The 17,319-nt window shown below is 40.4% G+C and overlaps 6 protein-coding genes across 7 annotated transcripts; 2 read left to right on the top strand and 4 right to left on the bottom strand.

Moving 5' to 3' along the window:
• The first annotated feature begins 5,747 nt into the window (after positions 1–5,747).
• LOC6568061 lies at positions 5,748–7,109 on the top strand. The gene has a single exon (XM_001994588.2). It carries the CDS (start codon positions 5,777–5,779, stop codon positions 6,398–6,400), a length of 624 nt encoding a protein of 207 aa, XP_001994624.1. The 5' UTR covers positions 5,748–5,776; the 3' UTR covers positions 6,401–7,109.
• Positions 7,110–8,919: 1,810 nt separating this feature from the next.
• Positions 8,920–9,834, bottom strand: LOC6568060 (40S ribosomal protein S14a). 2 transcript variants are annotated; one of them, XM_001994587.2, is made up of 2 exons: positions 9,713–9,834; positions 8,920–9,518 (listed from the first exon to the last, which is right to left on the bottom strand). In XM_001994587.2, the coding sequence occupies exon 2, from the start codon at positions 9,509–9,511 to the stop codon at positions 9,056–9,058; it is 456 nt and encodes a 151-aa protein (XP_001994623.1). In that variant the 5' UTR covers positions 9,512–9,518; positions 9,713–9,834; the 3' UTR covers positions 8,920–9,055. The 2 variants fall into 2 exon arrangements, with proteins under 2 accessions (XP_001994623.1, XP_032596541.1); XM_032740650.1 differs by lacking the exon at positions 9,713–9,834 and adding an exon at positions 9,590–9,612.
• Positions 9,835–10,083: 249 nt separating this feature from the next.
• Positions 10,084–12,573, bottom strand: LOC116805846 (protein TAPT1 homolog). Its single transcript, XM_032740649.1, has 3 exons — positions 12,282–12,573; positions 11,609–12,213; positions 10,084–11,482 (listed from the first exon to the last, which is right to left on the bottom strand). The coding sequence occupies exons 1-3, from the start codon at positions 12,487–12,489 to the stop codon at positions 10,307–10,309; spliced, it is 1,989 nt and encodes a 662-aa protein (XP_032596540.1). The 5' UTR covers positions 12,490–12,573; the 3' UTR covers positions 10,084–10,306.
• Positions 12,574–12,713: 140 nt separating this feature from the next.
• LOC6568059 (nuclear cap-binding protein subunit 2) lies at positions 12,714–13,463 on the top strand. The gene is made up of 3 exons (XM_001994586.2): positions 12,714–12,861; positions 12,929–13,146; positions 13,200–13,463. The coding sequence occupies exons 1-3, from the start codon at positions 12,814–12,816 to the stop codon at positions 13,396–13,398; spliced, it is 465 nt and encodes a 154-aa protein (XP_001994622.1). The 5' UTR covers positions 12,714–12,813; the 3' UTR covers positions 13,399–13,463.
• Positions 13,464–14,624, bottom strand: LOC6568058 (peroxiredoxin-5, mitochondrial). Its single transcript, XM_001994585.3, has 3 exons — positions 14,478–14,624; positions 14,155–14,289; positions 13,464–13,944 (listed from the first exon to the last, which is right to left on the bottom strand). The coding sequence occupies exons 1-3, from the start codon at positions 14,565–14,567 to the stop codon at positions 13,615–13,617; spliced, it is 555 nt and encodes a 184-aa protein (XP_001994621.2). The 5' UTR covers positions 14,568–14,624; the 3' UTR covers positions 13,464–13,614.
• A 45-nt stretch (positions 14,625–14,669) lies between these two features.
• Positions 14,670–15,258, bottom strand: LOC6568057 (ubiquitin-like protein 4A). The gene is made up of 2 exons (XM_001994584.3): positions 15,135–15,258; positions 14,670–15,068 (listed from the first exon to the last, which is right to left on the bottom strand). The coding sequence occupies exons 1-2, from the start codon at positions 15,180–15,182 to the stop codon at positions 14,739–14,741; spliced, it is 378 nt and encodes a 125-aa protein (XP_001994620.1). The 5' UTR covers positions 15,183–15,258; the 3' UTR covers positions 14,670–14,738.
• Between the last annotated feature and the right edge of the window lie 2,061 nt (positions 15,259–17,319).

Genomic DNA, 17,319 nt, shown 5'->3' on the forward strand with positions numbered 1-17,319 from the left:
AATATATATTAAGAAAAGTTGGTACTACTTGTTAACCGTTTGAATATTGTTTTTATTGAATAAATATAAAAAAAATTAAGAAATACATATAACTCTTAATTGCTGAGCAGCATATTTATGATTAATACCTAAATTAAAATTAATATTTTTGAAACTTTACAGCTGTGAATCTCTCCCTGAATCTCTCCCTCCCGACCTGGCCAGCAAAAAACATATTTTAATTGTTAAAAGAGGACACCAAACAAAAGACAATTTTCAAAAATATATAAATACTAATAATTAACGAAATGCCGTTGTAAATATTTTTATAAATGTGTGTATATGTATAAATTCTGAGATTCAAGATTAATTGATTTTTAGTTTTGTTTTTTTATTAATAAACAATGTATAGAAAAATCCTTAAAATGTTTTTATTTAACATATTACATACATATATTAAATTCAACAAAAATTCGATAATTCATTTCGAACGAATAGAAAATGGTTATAAAATAAATATACATTTCTTAAAATATTAATGAACCTTCCCTTAGATTATTCCATCTCTCAGTTTGAGATGCTGTCGACGCTACAATTGCTGGACAACACATCACTGGAAGATCATCTTGCGTTGCAGCAACACGTGCAGTTAATATTCCCTCAGACATAAGAGAAGTTATAAATGTGGCTAGAGTCGAAACCATTTGCTTTCACTGCTTTGGCTTTAGCCGATGGCCATCGGCTGTTGCTGCTGTTGCTGCTGCTGCTGCTGCTGCTGCTGCTGCTGTTGCTGCTGGTTGAATTTTCAGACTTGTTGCTAATTGGCCGCCCGCCATGTGGCGATTTGTCAATGTGTGTGCTCGACTACGGAGTCCACGCATGCGCCACGCAATGTGGCAAGCAACTACTACACGCAACACGCTTTTCAACAGGAAAATTTGTCATGGCAACTTCATCGTTTTGGGCGGCCGTTTTGTCAGTGGCCCCAACCGACGTGGAATGCTAACAAATTTGTGAACATGCCACAGTTTACAGCTCCCCATGGTAACGACCATTTGTCTGTGTTTGTTTGAATGTGTTTGTGTTTTTGGCCCACCCATTGTTATAATTATTGGGCGCCCATGTGCAAGTGACAATTCAACTTTGACTGGCATTTGTGGAGCACAGCAACATGCGGCCGCATGCAACATGTGTTCAAAAACTTGTTGCGCTTGTCGAGCGGGAAATCAAATAACTGTTCAGCTACACCTATTGCAGCAACGGGCAGCCCAACGCAACAGGTAGTGTATCTTGGTAGTATCGGAACTAAGCATCTTTCAGTGGATTCAAACTGCATTACAGAAGTATACCTTTTTGGAACTCTGACTTACTAATTCAGTGTTAACTTGAGTTGACAAAAAATGTATGGTAAATCAGAAGTAATTTACTTGGTAAGTATGTCCTAATCATAAAACATGGTCACAGAAGTTCTTGATGCAACCTAGACGCAAGAAATTGGATTGAAAATTGATTGAACTTTCATTTATATAGTAGATATTAATGACAGATTCCAGCTAGTTAGTGATTAGATTGAGACAATTTTGAGCATTAACTCTCACTTTCCATCTCTATCTCTATCTATCTCCCTCAGTTAACTCTTTATATAATTAATATTTGCACAATTGTTTTATTATATTTAGTTAGTGTCAAGATGTATCTACCTACAAAGTTTTCATTTCCTATAAACACAAAAGGAAAACTAATCATTTTATAATTTAAAATCTCTCTCTCTCTATCTCTCCCTCTCTCTCTCTCTCTCTCTCTCTCTGTCTTTCTCTTCATGTCATACTGCCCTACTGCATACATCGATTGTGCAGCTTACCCACCTTCCCCGCATTTGATTCGATGTTGACTTCTCGGTTGCTTTTGCACTAATTCGTTTTCACACTTTTCATGCTTGAGACAGTCTGAAATGACCGCAGGGGCTTTTGGTTTATGCCAGCGCCTAATTTCGTAGACCGATCTAATATCGGGGCCTGGCTGTCTCCGCCCCTTTGTACCCTGGAGCAGCAGTTATTGTATGCCAGCACCACTAATATTTATATTTGCCCTGCATTTCTTCTGGTCGATGCAAGCGATTTGATAAGCAAATGGAAATGCAGTTCTCCAACTGGCGCGGGGCAGCCAAAACGACAGACGTCTGCGGCGGCGAAAGGTGCGAATAAATAATTTTCAGTAGCAACAGCAACGGCGGCCACCAAGCGACGATAGCTGGAGCTGGAGCTGGTGGTGGTGGTGGTGCTGGTGCTGGTGGTGCTGGGACTAGAGCTAGACTCGTAGCTGGAGCCAGACAAATATTTTATTGCAAATTTGCTGATATTGGACGACAGACGGCCAAGTTGCAGCAGTTGGCCGGCTGTTTTGCATATTAAATTTATTTTATTGAATAAAGCCAAAGATATGGCCAAGATAAACGAGTATGGATTTAAAAGTATTTGAAAATTGTAAAAATTAGTAACAAGAAATCTGAACATATTTTAAAAAACTTAAGTGATAATAAAAGTAACAAATTTCAAGATTACAATTTAAAAATGATATAGATAAAATATCAGTTGGAAGTGTGTTAAAGGAACTGAGGAAACCTAAAAACTTAACCCAATCAGAGAAAAAGCGTAAAAAATTTGTAACATACTTAATAATTTACAGAAACTAATACATTAAAAATTAAAGTAAAGTTAATAAATTCCAATTTATTGACCACTATTCTTGAGTTAACAATTTTGAGCACATAAAATCGAAAATATTGTAATTAAAAATCAAACTTTCAGCTTTTTTTTATTGCTTTTAAATGTAATAAAATGTTAAACTCTAATCAAAAGTTTTTCAACACAAACTAATGCACCTTATGAGCAGCCCTCTTGTTCATTTAGATAACTGGCCTGTAATACTGCCCCATACTACTACTACTACTCGCTCACACCCCCATCCCGCCCTCTCTCTCTATCTCTCTCTCTCTGTCTCTTTCAATCTTAGACCGTCTGACCCGCTCTCTCAGATTCTTTCTTCAATGCCCTCGCCGTCACCACTCTCTTGAAGCCCGACCACGTAATTGGTATGACGCCATGCTAGGAGCCCAGCGGGCGATGAATTATTAATTGCCGTTGATTTGCATTGAGATTTTGTTGGTCCGGGTTGGTTCATTATTGGAGCACTGTTTTCAGCCAAAAAACGTTGCACCCCACAAAATTGCTAGCCCAAGTGTAAACATAATAATCAACGTGCATTATATGTCGATATATGTATATATGGCGATCAGCAAATGTGCTTTTGCAAAATGGCCGCCGGACAACGCGGCCTCCAATTGACACCTGAGCGTCCGTTGCTGTTGCTGTTGTTGTTGTTGTTGCTGTTGTTGTTGCTGTTGTTGTTGTTGTTATTGTTGTTGTCTGCTGCTGGTGCAGCTGTAATTGTTATTTATGCACTTGCATTTAACTGTAATGGCATGTGGCCTACCATGCCCCAGAGCTGGTGGGCGTAACTGGAGCGTTTTGGTAGCCTGGACGATTACATAAGAGTTTAGCACTCATAATTGTCCAGTCGAGTCGAGTAGAGGCTGCTTCTGTTGTTTTATGTATGCCTGTGCCACATTCCGCATTAATACACATTACCTGCAAATGCAAACGCCCTCTTTTACAAAAAGGGGCGTGGCACTCTGTGTTATCCAAACAGAATGACCAACCCAAAAATACAAATCGGGGTAGAAGAGTTTTTCAAGGGCTTATGAAGATTAAATACCCTTGTCGTTATTTCAATGGATTGTTGCCATGCTTAAAGCTTGATCAAGTTATCTTTAAGTACAAAAAAGGTTTGTCGTGTAAGAAATAAAAACAGCGAAATCATTTAAATTTATCGAACAAATTGTTAATGCAGCTATAAAATGTAAATAGTTTAAGCAAAACATTTCTATATCGGAGAGAAAGTCCTTTACACATTGAGAGTTTCATAAAAAGCAAAAATAATTCTTGTTAATATCTAAATAAAGTTCAATGCAAATGCTTTAAAGGTGGAATTTTGTACACAATCCGTGACAAAATAAAAATACCTTCTGCAAGGGTGCAACCAAAAGGAAAAGAAAACTGGCACCACCCCCAACTACATCTTCAACGTCGCCGCCAACAAATAGGAAAGCACACGCGCTTAAGTTCAACTTGAACTAAAGTTGATGATGAGGATGTGGATGACGATGACGATGGCGACGGTTGACTACTGTGCTGAAGACTGATCCCTGGAATTCGACTTGGCCAACAGGCAGCAGGCAAAAAGGCGAACGGCTTTTGTGCTGCTCGCAACCACTTAACTCGCTTAAGCGCTGTTTGCTTGTCAAAATTGCAGCAGCAGCAACAGCAACAGCAACAGCAGCAACAGCAACAACAGCAACAGCAGTAACAGCCGCAGTCGCCACCGCAAATAGCAACAACAATAATAATAACAACAGCAGCAAAAGCAACAGCAACAGCAACGGCATCAGCATGCAAAAGCCAACAGACGACGTGTCTTGGCAAGATGACGCAGTCAGAATGACTCCTCAGCTGTGGTTAAATGAATTAACCCTTTTACTTTGCACACAGCCAGCGGATAAACAGTGGCTGGCAGCAACAACAACAACAACAACAGCAATAATAAGAAAAACAACAACAACAACCACAACAGCGTCAACGGATTTTGTTATATTCCTGCAACTACTGTCGGCACACAGTTGTTGTTCTTGTTGTTGCTGCTGCTGCTGCTGCTGCTGCTTTGAGTGTGGGTTCTGCGTTTTTGGTCATCAACATACACCATCAACAAAATGTTGAGAAAGTTATTTGCCCAATTGGATCAGAAGCTTTAAAAAATACGTCGAATACCAAAAGCAAAATATTACTCAAGGCTGCCTATCTCTCTTAGCCATATCTTGATGTGTAATTTATTTATTAAATTGTGAAAAACTTAACTTGCTCTTAGCCAATTTTCTGGTACAAATCAGTTATATACACAATGTGAAGAACAGTTCCCAGCAGCTAAACCAAATTGTCGATATTTTTATTACTGGGAGGCTATTGTGGCCCCTTCTGAGACAATAGCTATTCCATTAAGCCTGATGGTTGCACAAATTTAAGAATCTTTGTCGGGTTCTATGATATTGCAGCTTCTTCTGAGAATTTACCAATAACATATATCGAAAACAAGCAACTTGAAAGCTGTGACACTCCGCCAAAACTTCAACTGCATAATGAAAACAATCTTAAGAAAGAGAAATGAACCGACTTCAAATCGATTACAGTTGTTAAGCAGTTCTAACATTTTCGCCCGACCTCTTGGTGTATGTTTAAATACAAATGCTTACCGCTTGCCACTCGAGATGGCGAGGCAAAGGAGAATTGCGCGTAAATTCGTTGCGGTCTTGGTCTTGGCGCGTCATCAACATAATCGCCGTCAACAGGCCGTCAACAACATCAAACTGCCAGCAAAATGTTGCTACTGTTTCCAGCGGCACAGACAGAAGCAACAAACAGTCCGACGAAGACCAACACCAGCAACAAGAACCACAACATTGGCAACGGTGCAAATGTGAAGAGGTTTTTTTTTTTTTCTTATGATGAGCGAAGCACTTTTAACTGCCTCAGCAATCCGGGAGGCACAACAAAAGCGTGTCAAACATTCTGTACAAAAAAAAAAAACAAAAAACAAATCTGTCGGATGTGAGACGAGAAAAAAAAAGCAAATGCCGACATATATATATACATATATTTATATATTCATATAGTAAAGTCGGGCAATAATGCGACCAGTTCTGTTCCAATTTTACATCATGGAAACCATTTTAAACATCGTTGTGATGTACACGCACGTAAAAGGATTTCTAGTGAAACCTTTGGATTTTCTGCCAGTTTTGACACAGGTGAATCACTATTTCTATTTCGTATCCTACTACACCTTCACGGTGCTGACCATATTCGCAAGCATCAACATCTGCACAGGCAACACGTTTTCCAAATACGAGGAAATCGGCCGATCAATTTCCGGATTCTTAGTGTATATTATTGCATCGCTGTTGACGCTGCAGAATGCGGAGAATGATTTCCATTTAATGTACATAATGGGTGCCGGAAATTTGGGTGTGGAGAAGGCAGTGCATCCCTTTTTCCGGTATATGCGTTATCAGGCGCTAGGATCTCTCACCTGCGGCGTTGTTTATTTGATGCACGGCATCATGGTCATTGATGTAACGCTGTCCCAGGACGAGGAACCGAATGCCGATGATAATGATGAGGCCAGCGATAACCGAGATGATTATGACTTTGTACCCGTTCGTCTATATGTGTTAGGCGGACTTGTGCAATCCAAGTTGGAACAGCATGATTGGTTCAATGAATTTTCCAAAGGCAAATTGCTAACCATTTAAATGCTTTTCACTTAACGCTCCTCTGTGTAACTTTGTATAGTAAATTTTTGACCGTATGACGTCAGTGACGTAGATAGGACGGGGGAGCGCAACAGTTTTTATCAGTGGAGTGGAGTGGAGTGGAGTGAGGGGTGCTGCCATGCAAAAAGCCAGATTGTGACGACAATGTGGCACATACATAGATAAACAGCTGGATGGCATGAAGGGCGCATGTGCCGGCAAGTCGAGTGCAGAAAATCAGAAAATCAATAAATTATGGGCTAAGGCCAGTCAAGAGCAAGGCGAAACTTTGTTGGCCCTGCCTGGCATCGCACACAAAAAAACTTTTCCATGCAAGTTTCGCCTGGACGGGGTGGGTTGGGAGAGAGCAGTGAGAGCTGAGTTAGTCGCAAGCTCTTTTCATTCATAAAACTGCGCGTTCACTTTCCGTTTTTCTATGCCTTACTCAAGGCTATTTTTAACGCACACCGGCCGGCCGGAAATTGGTTTTGGAGACAGCTTTTTTGGCGCAGCCAGCCATGGAAAAACTTTCGCAAAAGGAACAATTTTCATGGAAAACTATGAGCTCTGCCAATCATTTGGCGGAGCAATCTGTTCTTAATTGCTTACACATATTACACTTATTATATTTTTATAAAAACATTTGTTTTTTTTTCATTTCTTCTTTTATTCAAAACTAGAATAGTTAATTTTGGGATCAGCTAAATTGAATAAATCGAATTATTTATCTATAACTTCATACTTTGAATATTAAAAAACACTAAACAATCTTACAAATATTCGCTTGGAATTGTTAAAAACAAAACCATGTTTCTATTTAATCTTGTAAGTAATCTAAAAGCAATTTGTTTGGTATAGAAAAATTCTGCAGCATTTTGTGAACTCGACTCAAGCTATATCTCTTTAATGTTTGCACATATATATTTATATAACACATTTCTCGTAATTAATTTCAGATCAAGTTTATGTAACACAAAAAAAATGAAAAAAATACGCAAAAGAAAAGTTTTAGTTGGTCACAAAATTGAATCAGTCAGCAAAGTCTTAGCCCATTCATCAATTTCATATTGTAATGTGTAAGCCAAAAATGATTATGCAATATGGTCGAGAACATTGAATTGAATTAGTCTGATAATGGCCAACTTGTGTATTATACCAATAGTAATATGATATAACTTGAACCCCCCCGGCTAAAAAGCATGTAAGAATGGCATCGAATTCTTGGTTGCCTAACAAAAATCTTAAATGGCGCGATATGGGTAGATAAAAATTATGGGAAAATCAATAAGGATGCCCAGCAACGACGCGCGTCCTTGAAAAGTAGGGGGGTGGGGGGGTGGCGCCCGTGAACCGATTTGGCCAAGAACCACCATTCATGAATCCCAGTCCAACTGGCATTTTATGAATGAATTCGAAAACGGGCAGCTGGATTCAACAGACCTGCGCATTAAATGGACTCGAAGAGAGGAGCACATTTCCCCAATTGCCAGCACTGACGTAATTACGCTCAAGGTCAGCGTAGAATTTCATTCATAAAATTCAAACGCCCAAAGGCGCGGCGCTTTTCTAGCGGTAAAATCGAAAGTGCGTGTGTGTGTGTGTGCGTGTGTGCGTGCGTGCGTGTTTGTGTGTGTGTTCAAGCGTGTTTTTGCCCCAGGGAGGATTGTGTTGCAATGGGTTTTGCCGCCTTTGGGTAGCGAATTATGCGGGATAAGTGCGCGCTATTTGCAGCTTGTTGATTTTTCTACGCGTGCAAACATTTCCCATTTTCATTCATCCAATTTTCCATTCAACGCACATCCCAAAAATTTCCTCAACATTTTCCAGTCTTAAGGCGGAAAGTCGAGTTTTCTAGCTGATTATCCTGCGCTTGGGTGCACTGACTTATTTGGTTAGCAAAAACATAAAGTATAAAATGGGAGAAAGACGGCCATATTTGACTCATCGAAGCCCAAATACCCATTTAAATATAATCATCGCCTTAAAAGTCTAAATATGATATAGGAGTACTTTCTAAAATATAATTATTCTAACTATTAATATATTATAGAAGGTGTTATATCATCACTCATATTTCGAGCGATTGTTCCTATGGAAGTTATATGAGTTACTAGGATTACTGACTGCTGCAAATATGCTTCGTCTTTCAGCAAGATTGATGCTAATCAAGAATTGAAATCAGAATACCCCATACGAGGCAACAAGGAAATTAGAAAGTCGCACAGTCTGTCAAACTGGGACAACACAGGACGTCCCACACAAGTTTACACAGGCAAATTAAAGGTTACGCAGAGGCGTTGCGGAAGTTAATAAACATTTAGGACTACATTGTTGGACAACAATGTATGTTTTTAATTGGTTAGGCGATTGCTGGCTTGTTGACCAAAAAAGATCCAATGCGTAATTAGTGCGCGCCTCTATTTTGGTCATTATATATATAATATAATCTGTTATCTTAAGCCACTTTCTTATAGTAATCTGAAATTATGTTATTAAATACCACATAGAAAACAACAATCTTAAACTGTAGTATTTTTATTATTGGGAGTTCAAGCTCTGTGAATTTGACGTGAAATCGACTGTATAAAAAATTCGATTGGAAATAATGATAATATAGAAATATTTATTTGTCTTGTGGTATTTCTTCAGCGCCTTTTAGAGACGGCGGCCACGTCGACCGCCCTTTCTACGCGTGGAATCGGACGGGATGGGTGTAACATCCTCGATGCGACCGATTTTCAGTGAAGAACGGGCGAGAGCACGCAGCGCCGATTGGGCGCCGGGTCCCGGTGTCTTCGTCTTATTGCCACCAGTTGCACGCAATTTGACATGCAGCGCCGTAATTCCAAGCATCTTGCATTTCTCAGCGACATCCTGAGCAGCCAACATAGCTGCGTAGGGAGAAGCTTCATCGCGATCCGCCTTCACCTTCATGCCGCCTGTGACCCGAGCGATTGTCTCGCGTCCGGACAGATCGCTGACATGCACGAACGTGTCGTTGAAGCTGGCGTAGATGTGAGCAACGCCAAAGACATTTTCGCCATCGAGCACTTGAGGACCCAGCTGCAACTGCACTTCCTCCTTCTGCACTTTAGCTTTTCGGGGCGCCATTTTGTCGCTGCAGGAATTGCAAAAAAAAAAAAGGAATACAGATTAAAAGACACTTTTCTGGATTTATAAATGGAATACCAGTTTTTGCAGGAAAGTTAGAAATATTATCAGAAAAAGTGAACATTTTTTTTAAGTCAGTGTTCTTTTTATTTATTTTTTGCTTTTTGTGTGTGTGTTTGCTTCTTTGTTAATTTATTTTACCTTGGGATTTTATGTCAAGATTTGTTTAACAGGATTTAAGTTCGTTTTCGTTAAGCCAATTATATTTCTCGTCCACTACTAGCTGAGAAGTGAATATTCCACAATTGTGCAGTTATATAGTATCAAAAAAAAATGGCATTTGTGTCTTGGCCTATTTCGAATTTATATTTCCGAATATTTCTTTGTCTGCCCAAAAAAATTATGCAACACTCTTCTTTTAGTGCAATAACAGCACCGTAAACAGCTCAATAACAGCACTGTAAATAGCGCAACAACAGCACTGTAACAGCGCTTTGCGCTGTTAAATTCAAATCGACTTTTGCAACAGAAAAAAAAGCACACAAAAGAAATGGGAGAAAAGGCAATAAGAGTAAAGTATCAGGATATATATAAAAATCAAGTTTATTCGGGCAATTCCTAAACTAATGCAATACATATACATCAAAATCCATTTCACTTAGGTCTACACATTACATAATTATCTACCCAGGGGAGGATTCTAAGACCCCAGCGGACGCAAGCAATTTACACGATAGCCAGAAGCAAGAAGGTAAAAAGAAAGTAGAGTAAAGAAAATTGAAATTGTAGTTTCAGCTACGTTGCACCGTTCGGCGCAATGGAAACAAACGGCTCGGATTCGGAACGTTTATGGGTGCGTTTGGGCAATCGCTTGGTTCGCTCCTTCTGTGCACTGGCGCTGGCCTCAAAGCCGGCCATCAGATCTGGCTCGCTGCGTGCCAGCTCCTCATCCTGATATACATCTTGAGCATTGCCTGTGGCATTCACATTCGTCACCTGCTCGTTGAGGCACACATCGTCCAGATCCACATCGCTATTGGAGAAGAGTGCTGTGGCCCCCAGTTCAAGCGAGTTTGTCACATCCAGCTCGTGTTCACTGGCTGCCTTCTTGGGCGTCGACGTCGTCGCGACACTGATCCGTGAGAAATTCAAACTTTGATCCAGCTGCGTGGCTGCGATTGTGACATTTAAGGGCTTAAATACAACATTGCCGCTGCTGCTGTTGCTGGTGATGCTGGTGCTGTTAATATTGTTATTGTTATTGTTATTATTATTTGTGTTTACAGCTTGAGCATTTGTGGTGTTTGTTGCAATGAAGGGCATATTGGTCATGCTGCTGGGCGTGGAGCTGTTCCTCTCCGTCTGATGCTCCTTCATCAGTTTGCATGCCTTGCCCAGCGCACAAACCGTTAAACAGATGCGCAGACCCAACGCAAACAAGTAGGCCAACAAAAACAGCAGCCAGGCAGCTAAATTGTGAAATGAGACAGCCGTGTAGATCGCCTTGATGAGCACCACGGACAGCGGAAACGGTATAAAGCCCATGCGTCGTGCAACCAGATCCGAGTGATCAGAAAATGCATGCTTCTGACGCGTCTGCGTCATGTCGTAGGCCAAACTTGTTGTATACTCGCGATAGATGCTCTCTGGCAACTCATTAAATCTTGTTATAAACGCATGTTTCACCCAATCGATGAGGATTTCGGTAAACAGCACCGCAAAGCAATCGGGCAACATGACACAAAATTGGGTAATGCTCCAATCGAATTCCTTCATAGTCTGTATCATTACAATGAACAACAGCACAGACAAATGGAAGCGTTCCCGCACATCGCTACAGGTCAACTGAAACAGATTGTTCTTGTCGAACTTCTTAAACACGGATCCCTTAAGCTCAACAAAATTGTTCGATATCATTATGGTGAGCAGGCCCTTATTATTGGAATTGACGGCAACATTTAGACAGGTGGCCTATAAGCAAAAATAAAATGAATAACAAAATAAATATATAAATATATCCAAAACAAAGAAGATAATACTCGTATACATATTATCTGTGTTTTAAATAAAAGAGAGCAATCTAAATCAAAAACTCACCTGAAACATGATGAGTCCGCTGTGCAGAAAGACATAGATGAGCGTAAAGAGAATGTGCGTGAGAACGCCGAAATGTTCGCGCTTGGAGTGCTTCGGCTCTGTGGCCGTCCAGAACAGAGCATCAATGGTGTCCTGGCCAAAGGCCGAGAGCAGACGATCCCCCACTTCGAGCATATTATAAAATATATACAGCTTGATGATCGATTGAGATTTGATGATGTGATAAACGCGATTCGTATCCACCAGCAGCATGATCAACGTCACCGATATCCAAATGGCACCCTTGAGCAGATCACAAATCTCTGCCGGCGACAACAGACGCTGATTGCCGCTGCGGAGTCGACAGATGCGTGCCACAGTGCGCGTGAGGAGTGACCAGACGGCCAAGAGGAATCGTACCGGCAAAAATGTGTGTATATAGAGAAAGGAGTCGGCACACTGCATTATGCCATAGACCATAAAGCGCTCCAGATCGCGGGGTATGCGCATAAAGCTGTATATCTTCTGGCGACGGGCCGAGTAGCGCTCCTCGTCGTGCTCCAGCATATAGCCGCGTGTCATTTCCACTTTGAAGAAGTCATAAAATGTGCTTGTCTCCGAGCCGGCTATATGGGCACAAAGATCGCATAAGAATCAATATCGATACTCAAATTTCCCAAATTCTCAAATTTACCGTTATGCAGGCGCTGCTGAGCCGCTGCTGCAGCTGAAACTGCAGAAGCGCCGACGTCATCTGGATTTGTTTGCTGTTTTGCTTTTGACAGTTTGTGTATTTCATCGTTTTGCAGCTCTTCGATACGGATGTTGCTCGCGCTGACGTCAGGAGCGCGAAAACGTAGCTGCCTTTTATTGGCGCTGCTATTATGCGTATTATTATGCATTTAATTCACTTTTTTCTTGCGTTGACTTAGTGAACTTGGCCAGCCAATTACATTTTGTTTTGCTACGCTGTTTCTCTTTCGCGACAAGTGTATACCCCCCAAGTGGCAGAGGAATATCTATATTTATCCATGTAGCCCTGGTCACTTCATATTTATCAACCGTTCGCGTGTGCACACACTGACAACAATATTAGTATCGATTGCAGCAACTCTGAAATATCGATACTTAATCGACGCAACGATAGTAGAGTTGCTACTTTTAAGCAAAAAAATAATTATTTGACTTGTTTGTATTCAATTTATTTATCGACTTAGTAGCAAAATATGACTGCATCCGTAGATTTGAGCTCATATCGTGATCAGCATTTCAAAGTAAGCATTACCAAATATCCAGATATCCAATATCCCCAGTCCTTAATATATTTGTTCAATTATTCAGGGCTCGCGGTCGGAGCAAGAACGCTCTTTGCGCGACTCTACCACACTCTATGTGGGAAATTTGTCATTTTACACAACCGAGGAGCAGATACACGAGCTCTTCTCGCGCTGCGGCGATGTGCGCATCATTGTTATGGGCCTGGACAAGTACAAAAAGACACCATGCGGCTTCTGTTTTGTTGAATATTACACGAGAGCCGAGGCAGAGGCGGCCATGAGGTTTGTTGTACAGCCACATCAACAATAAACAATAAGTAAAAGATTTATTGCAGATTTGTGAATGGTACGCGACTCGATGATCGACTGATTCGCGTCGATTGGGACGCCGGCTTCATTGAAGGCCGTCAATATGGACGGGGCAAAACCGGCGGACAGGTGCGAGATGAATATCGAACAGATTATGATGCGGGGCGAGGCGGTTACGGCAAGCTCCTCTCACAGAAGATTGCGCCCAACACAGACAACCGTTAGTGATAAAACTATTTAGCAACTAGAAATTAAAATACAATACAAAACATTATGCCTAGTTTCTCGAATTGTGTTTATATCTTTTTTATTCACTACACATTGAAAATCTGATATTGATTGACACTGGGTCACGGCACTAATTATTACATGATTCGATCCCTACAAGCATACATATGTAGTAGTAGTAGTAGCAGAATATATATCATTAGTTATAGGCGTCTACTTCTTGCCAATATTGTTGGCCAGGGAGCAGCTCAAGCCGGTGCCATCGGGCTCCACGTTCAACTCCTTGACCTCGCCATTTTGGACGACCATGGAGTAGCGCTTAGAGCGCACACCGCCCAGCGGTGGCAGATCAATGTTCACATCCAGAGCAGTTGCAAGTGCGCCGGAGGGATCGGCCAGCATGCGCACCTTGCCATCGGCTCCATGCTGCTTACCCCAGGCGGACATCACGAATGGATCGTTAACCGAAACGCAAACAATCTCATCCACGCCCTGCTCTCCCTTCAGCGAGTCTGCAGAGCTGACATAACCCGGCAAATGCGTCTGCCGAAAAATAATAAAAATAATTATATGAAATTAAATTACTTATGTATAATATTACAAATATATTTATTTTGAAATACCATAAGATATTCTTTTCGTAAGTAAAAGGATAAATCAAAAAATTAAAATATTATTTAAAACACAAAAAATATCAAAGCATTTATTATTTTGGAATTCTATAAAGTTACCGTTATCCATGTCAGAACTCACCTTGGAACAGCCAGGTGTAAATGCGCCAGGCACACCAAAGATGATCACTTTCTTGCCATTTGTCAGATCGGCGGTGTTTATCTTGTTTGCTGGAGAATCCTCAAAGAGGTCTACAGACGGCAGTTTGTCTCCAACCTAAAAATACACATAAACACACAAACACACAGTTGTAAGTGATGTAACCTTGATGCTGGCCTTGCAATTGTCGCTTCCGCATTAATCAATATTTATGCATTCCTTTTTTTTAGTGCTTATGTGCTTATGTAATTTTGCAATTGCGACACTTGTGGTCGCAATTTGGAGATGCTGAATGCTGAACCTACCTTAACCATGGCTCCAAGTGTTCTGGAAAAAGATCTCACGTTTGGCTTCGTAGAGTTCACAACTCGGCTAAAAAACCTGCACGCCTGCATTTCTGACACTGAAACAGCTCACACACACACTATCACCTGTGCTCAAAGTGCGATGCAAGCATAAGAGTTGCCAGCCTGTTCAAAATAAATATTATCTTCAAATCAACTCAGTTGTGATTTTTTACTACAATAAACAATTAATAAAAAAGCAATTTTGTTTTTTTTTCAGTTTTATATCGAGTTATCAGCAAAGCGTTCTAAATCGTCCAGGCTCTGTTCTTTGAGTTTTGCTTCAAAATCCGTCATGAATTCGTTGGTCAGCCTCTCGGATTGCACTTCCGTGTAGTATTTGCGAAATGCGCGATGGATGCAATCGCGTAGTCCCGGCTTCATGACAACCAGATTGATTTTGGTGCCCTCTTTGATATTCGGATAGGAGGCAATTGTCTGGTCATTGTTCAATGGTCGTCCAAGCAACAGTAGTTTCTGATTTGAGGCGGGAATTTGCAGAGCGGCATCAATTTTTTCTTTTACCTCCAGAATAGTGGACGTCGATGACACCTGGCCAGAGTGGAAGATGACATTACATTACAATCGTTCTATTATTTATGTAGTTAAGCAACCTACCTCAAGCGTGCAGTCTGTGCCCTTGAGCACCTTGATTGTAATTTGCATGACAATTCTTATCCGTTCGTTCTTAAAAACTTTATTTTATAAACACAACAGTGTTGCCATCCGCAATTTAGTGATGCATATAAATTTCGATATTTATAAATTATGTTGTCAGACATTCTTATGCATCGATAATTTATTATTTTATTTATTCGTATTATCTAATTTATTCGACACTTCCAAAATGATATATGTGTAAAATAATACGAATTTCAAAAGAAATTCTTCGTTTAAATTTTAAACAGTCTTTGGTTTAATTCCAGTCAGTTGTGCTGGTCATTATCTGTGTGTATCGATGAAAGTGGGTTTTTGTTGAATCGACCATCGATATTTTTCTCTAATATCTGCTATCGGTCTGTCCGGCAGCACTACATTTATTTGGCAGCGACGTTGCGTGAACAAAAATATATTTTACTTAAATACGATTTGTATAATAAAACTTGATATTGATGTTGAGTGTTATTGATGGAAAGGTGATTCAGAAACCATAAAGTTCATAACCAATTGTGAATTGCGCGACAGCCTTGTGAGAATTCACAATCAAAGGAGAAAATTGTAGTGCAAAAGCGAAGCGCAAATAAATCACACAGCAAATATCCACAGCCTCGAGAGCTCGAGTGAATTAACGAGAAAACAGTGCGAGCGTTGTGTGTGTGTGTTTGGTCAGAGTGTGTGTGTGCGTGTGTTAGAATTCACATTTTACGTAAAACAAAAAAAAAGGAAAAAAGAAAAGAACAACGAAAACGAAAACATCTATAATCAGCAAAAAACTTAATGTTAAATCTCAGTAGGGGCAAATTGAACAAGTTCTTGCAGCTTCTGGCGGTAAATAGAAGGCTCTCCCACCCTCACCCCCTCCCTCTTTCTACCAGTGCGCCTGCCCAGCCCTAAACGCGCTCCCCCTTTTGACATTCAGATTCACAATTGAACATTTTTTTATTTTTTATATTTTGCATATCTATTATTGTTTGGCTTGACGTTTTTGCTGCAACTATTAAATATGCATAGTACACATTCATTTTATTTTTGTTCTCTTTGTTTCCCCATGTTTAGCGAGTAGAGCTGTCGCCCTCCCGGCGCTCTAAGGTGACATATGAAATGTGTGCGAGAGTTTTTTCGAATATTGCTCTATACAATATTTATGTGTAGCGGAATGTAAAAAAGAGGAGCCAGCAAACCCCTCCTCAAAGCCCCGCTACCCGCTCAAGCATATCAACAAACGTCCACACACACACACACAAACGCACGCACACTTGACGCTCGTTCGCATGGGGAATGAGATGAATTCTGAGTCTGGCAACTCTGATCGACGGCCATTGCTTCGCAACTTGTTGCTTGCTGTCGCATTGCGTTTGTGTGTTTTGCTGTTTGTATTTATTTTCTGCGTTTGCAATTTCTCGCGGAAAACGCACAAAAGTGATGAGAGTGTGCTTTTAAGGGCCGTCACCTGATTCGTTAGATTCCTGTCGGCCAATTCGAATAATCTCTAAAAATTGAAATAAATGTACGTGTTTATGAATATGTACATGAATACATACAAACAAGCAGTGAGACATATTAAGTCGTATCGGAACTGATCAAGTGCAACTTCTTGGATGTGTTTAGAACCGTTTAGAACCGGATTTGGTGTAGTGTGGTGTGCTTAAGGCCATTGCTTGGTATTTATATGTGACAACTTCGATTTCTGGCCAAGTGTGCACGGTTTTCTTTTACCTTTCCTTTCCCCTTTTTATATTCGCACTGCTCGTGTCTGCTGTGTGTGATTATGTGTTCGTATTTGTGTGTGTGTGTGTGTAGGCTGATCGGTACATTTTTTTTGCTGCATGTAGTTTTAGTTTATTTTTTTTTTTCGTCTAATTTGGTTTTTATTTTTGTTACGTTAATTTTCTTTTCGACACTTACCCATACAGCAGTGGATTTTAAATTGTGCCCGTCATTATCAGATTCAAATCAATTAAAAGAGCGAGCGAGAGAGAGAGAGAGAACAAATTAAAGTGAACGAGAACTCTCAGCTGTTGTTGTTGTTGTTATTGTTGAAGGAAGAAGCAGAGAACTAAGAAAAGCAGGCAGTAACAATATAAAGCTGCAGATAAAGCTGAAAGCGTATTATGGATAACGAAGCATTAGAAACAGCAACAAA

This window comes from Drosophila grimshawi, unplaced genomic scaffold (genome assembly GCF_018153295.1).
Source record: "Drosophila grimshawi isolate 15287-2541.00 unplaced genomic scaffold, ASM1815329v1 contig_311, whole genome shotgun sequence".
Lineage (NCBI taxonomy): Eukaryota > Metazoa > Arthropoda > Insecta > Diptera > Drosophilidae > Drosophila > Drosophila grimshawi.

Bases quoted from the DNA above. Each gene is read 5' to 3' on its own strand.
- LOC6568061 (XM_001994588.2), top strand. From the start codon at position 5,777: ATGCGACCAGTTCTGTTCCAATTTTACATCATGGAAACCATTTTAAAC.
- LOC6568060 (XM_001994587.2), bottom strand. From the start codon at position 9,511: ATGGCGCCCCGAAAAGCTAAAGTGCAGAAGGAGGAAGTGCAGTTGCAG.
- LOC116805846 (XM_032740649.1), bottom strand. From the start codon at position 12,489: ATGCATAATAATACGCATAATAGCAGCGCCAATAAAAGGCAGCTACGT. The intron at 12,214-12,281 runs GTAAATTTGAGA...GTGCCCATATAG, and splicing joins TCAGCAGCGCCTGCATAACG to CCGGCTCGGAGACAAGCACA. The intron at 11,483-11,608 runs GTGAGTTTTTGA...TTTTGCTTATAG, and splicing joins GCGGACTCATCATGTTTCAG to GCCACCTGTCTAAATGTTGC.
- LOC6568059 (XM_001994586.2), top strand. From the start codon at position 12,814: ATGACTGCATCCGTAGATTTGAGCTCATATCGTGATCAGCATTTCAAA. The intron at 12,862-12,928 runs GTAAGCATTACC...TCAATTATTCAG, and splicing joins ATCGTGATCAGCATTTCAAA to GGCTCGCGGTCGGAGCAAGA. The intron at 13,147-13,199 runs GTTTGTTGTACA...GATTTATTGCAG, and splicing joins GAGGCAGAGGCGGCCATGAG to ATTTGTGAATGGTACGCGAC.
- LOC6568058 (XM_001994585.3), bottom strand. From the start codon at position 14,567: ATGCAGGCGTGCAGGTTTTTTAGCCGAGTTGTGAACTCTACGAAGCCA. The intron at 14,290-14,477 runs GTAGGTTCAGCA...GTGTATTTTTAG, and splicing joins CACTTGGAGCCATGGTTAAG to GTTGGAGACAAACTGCCGTC. The intron at 13,945-14,154 runs GTGAGTTCTGAC...ATTTTTCGGCAG, and splicing joins TTACACCTGGCTGTTCCAAG to ACGCATTTGCCGGGTTATGT.
- LOC6568057 (XM_001994584.3), bottom strand. From the start codon at position 15,182: ATGCAAATTACAATCAAGGTGCTCAAGGGCACAGACTGCACGCTTGAG. The intron at 15,069-15,134 runs GTAGGTTGCTTA...CACTCTGGCCAG, and splicing joins GCACAGACTGCACGCTTGAG to GTGTCATCGACGTCCACTAT.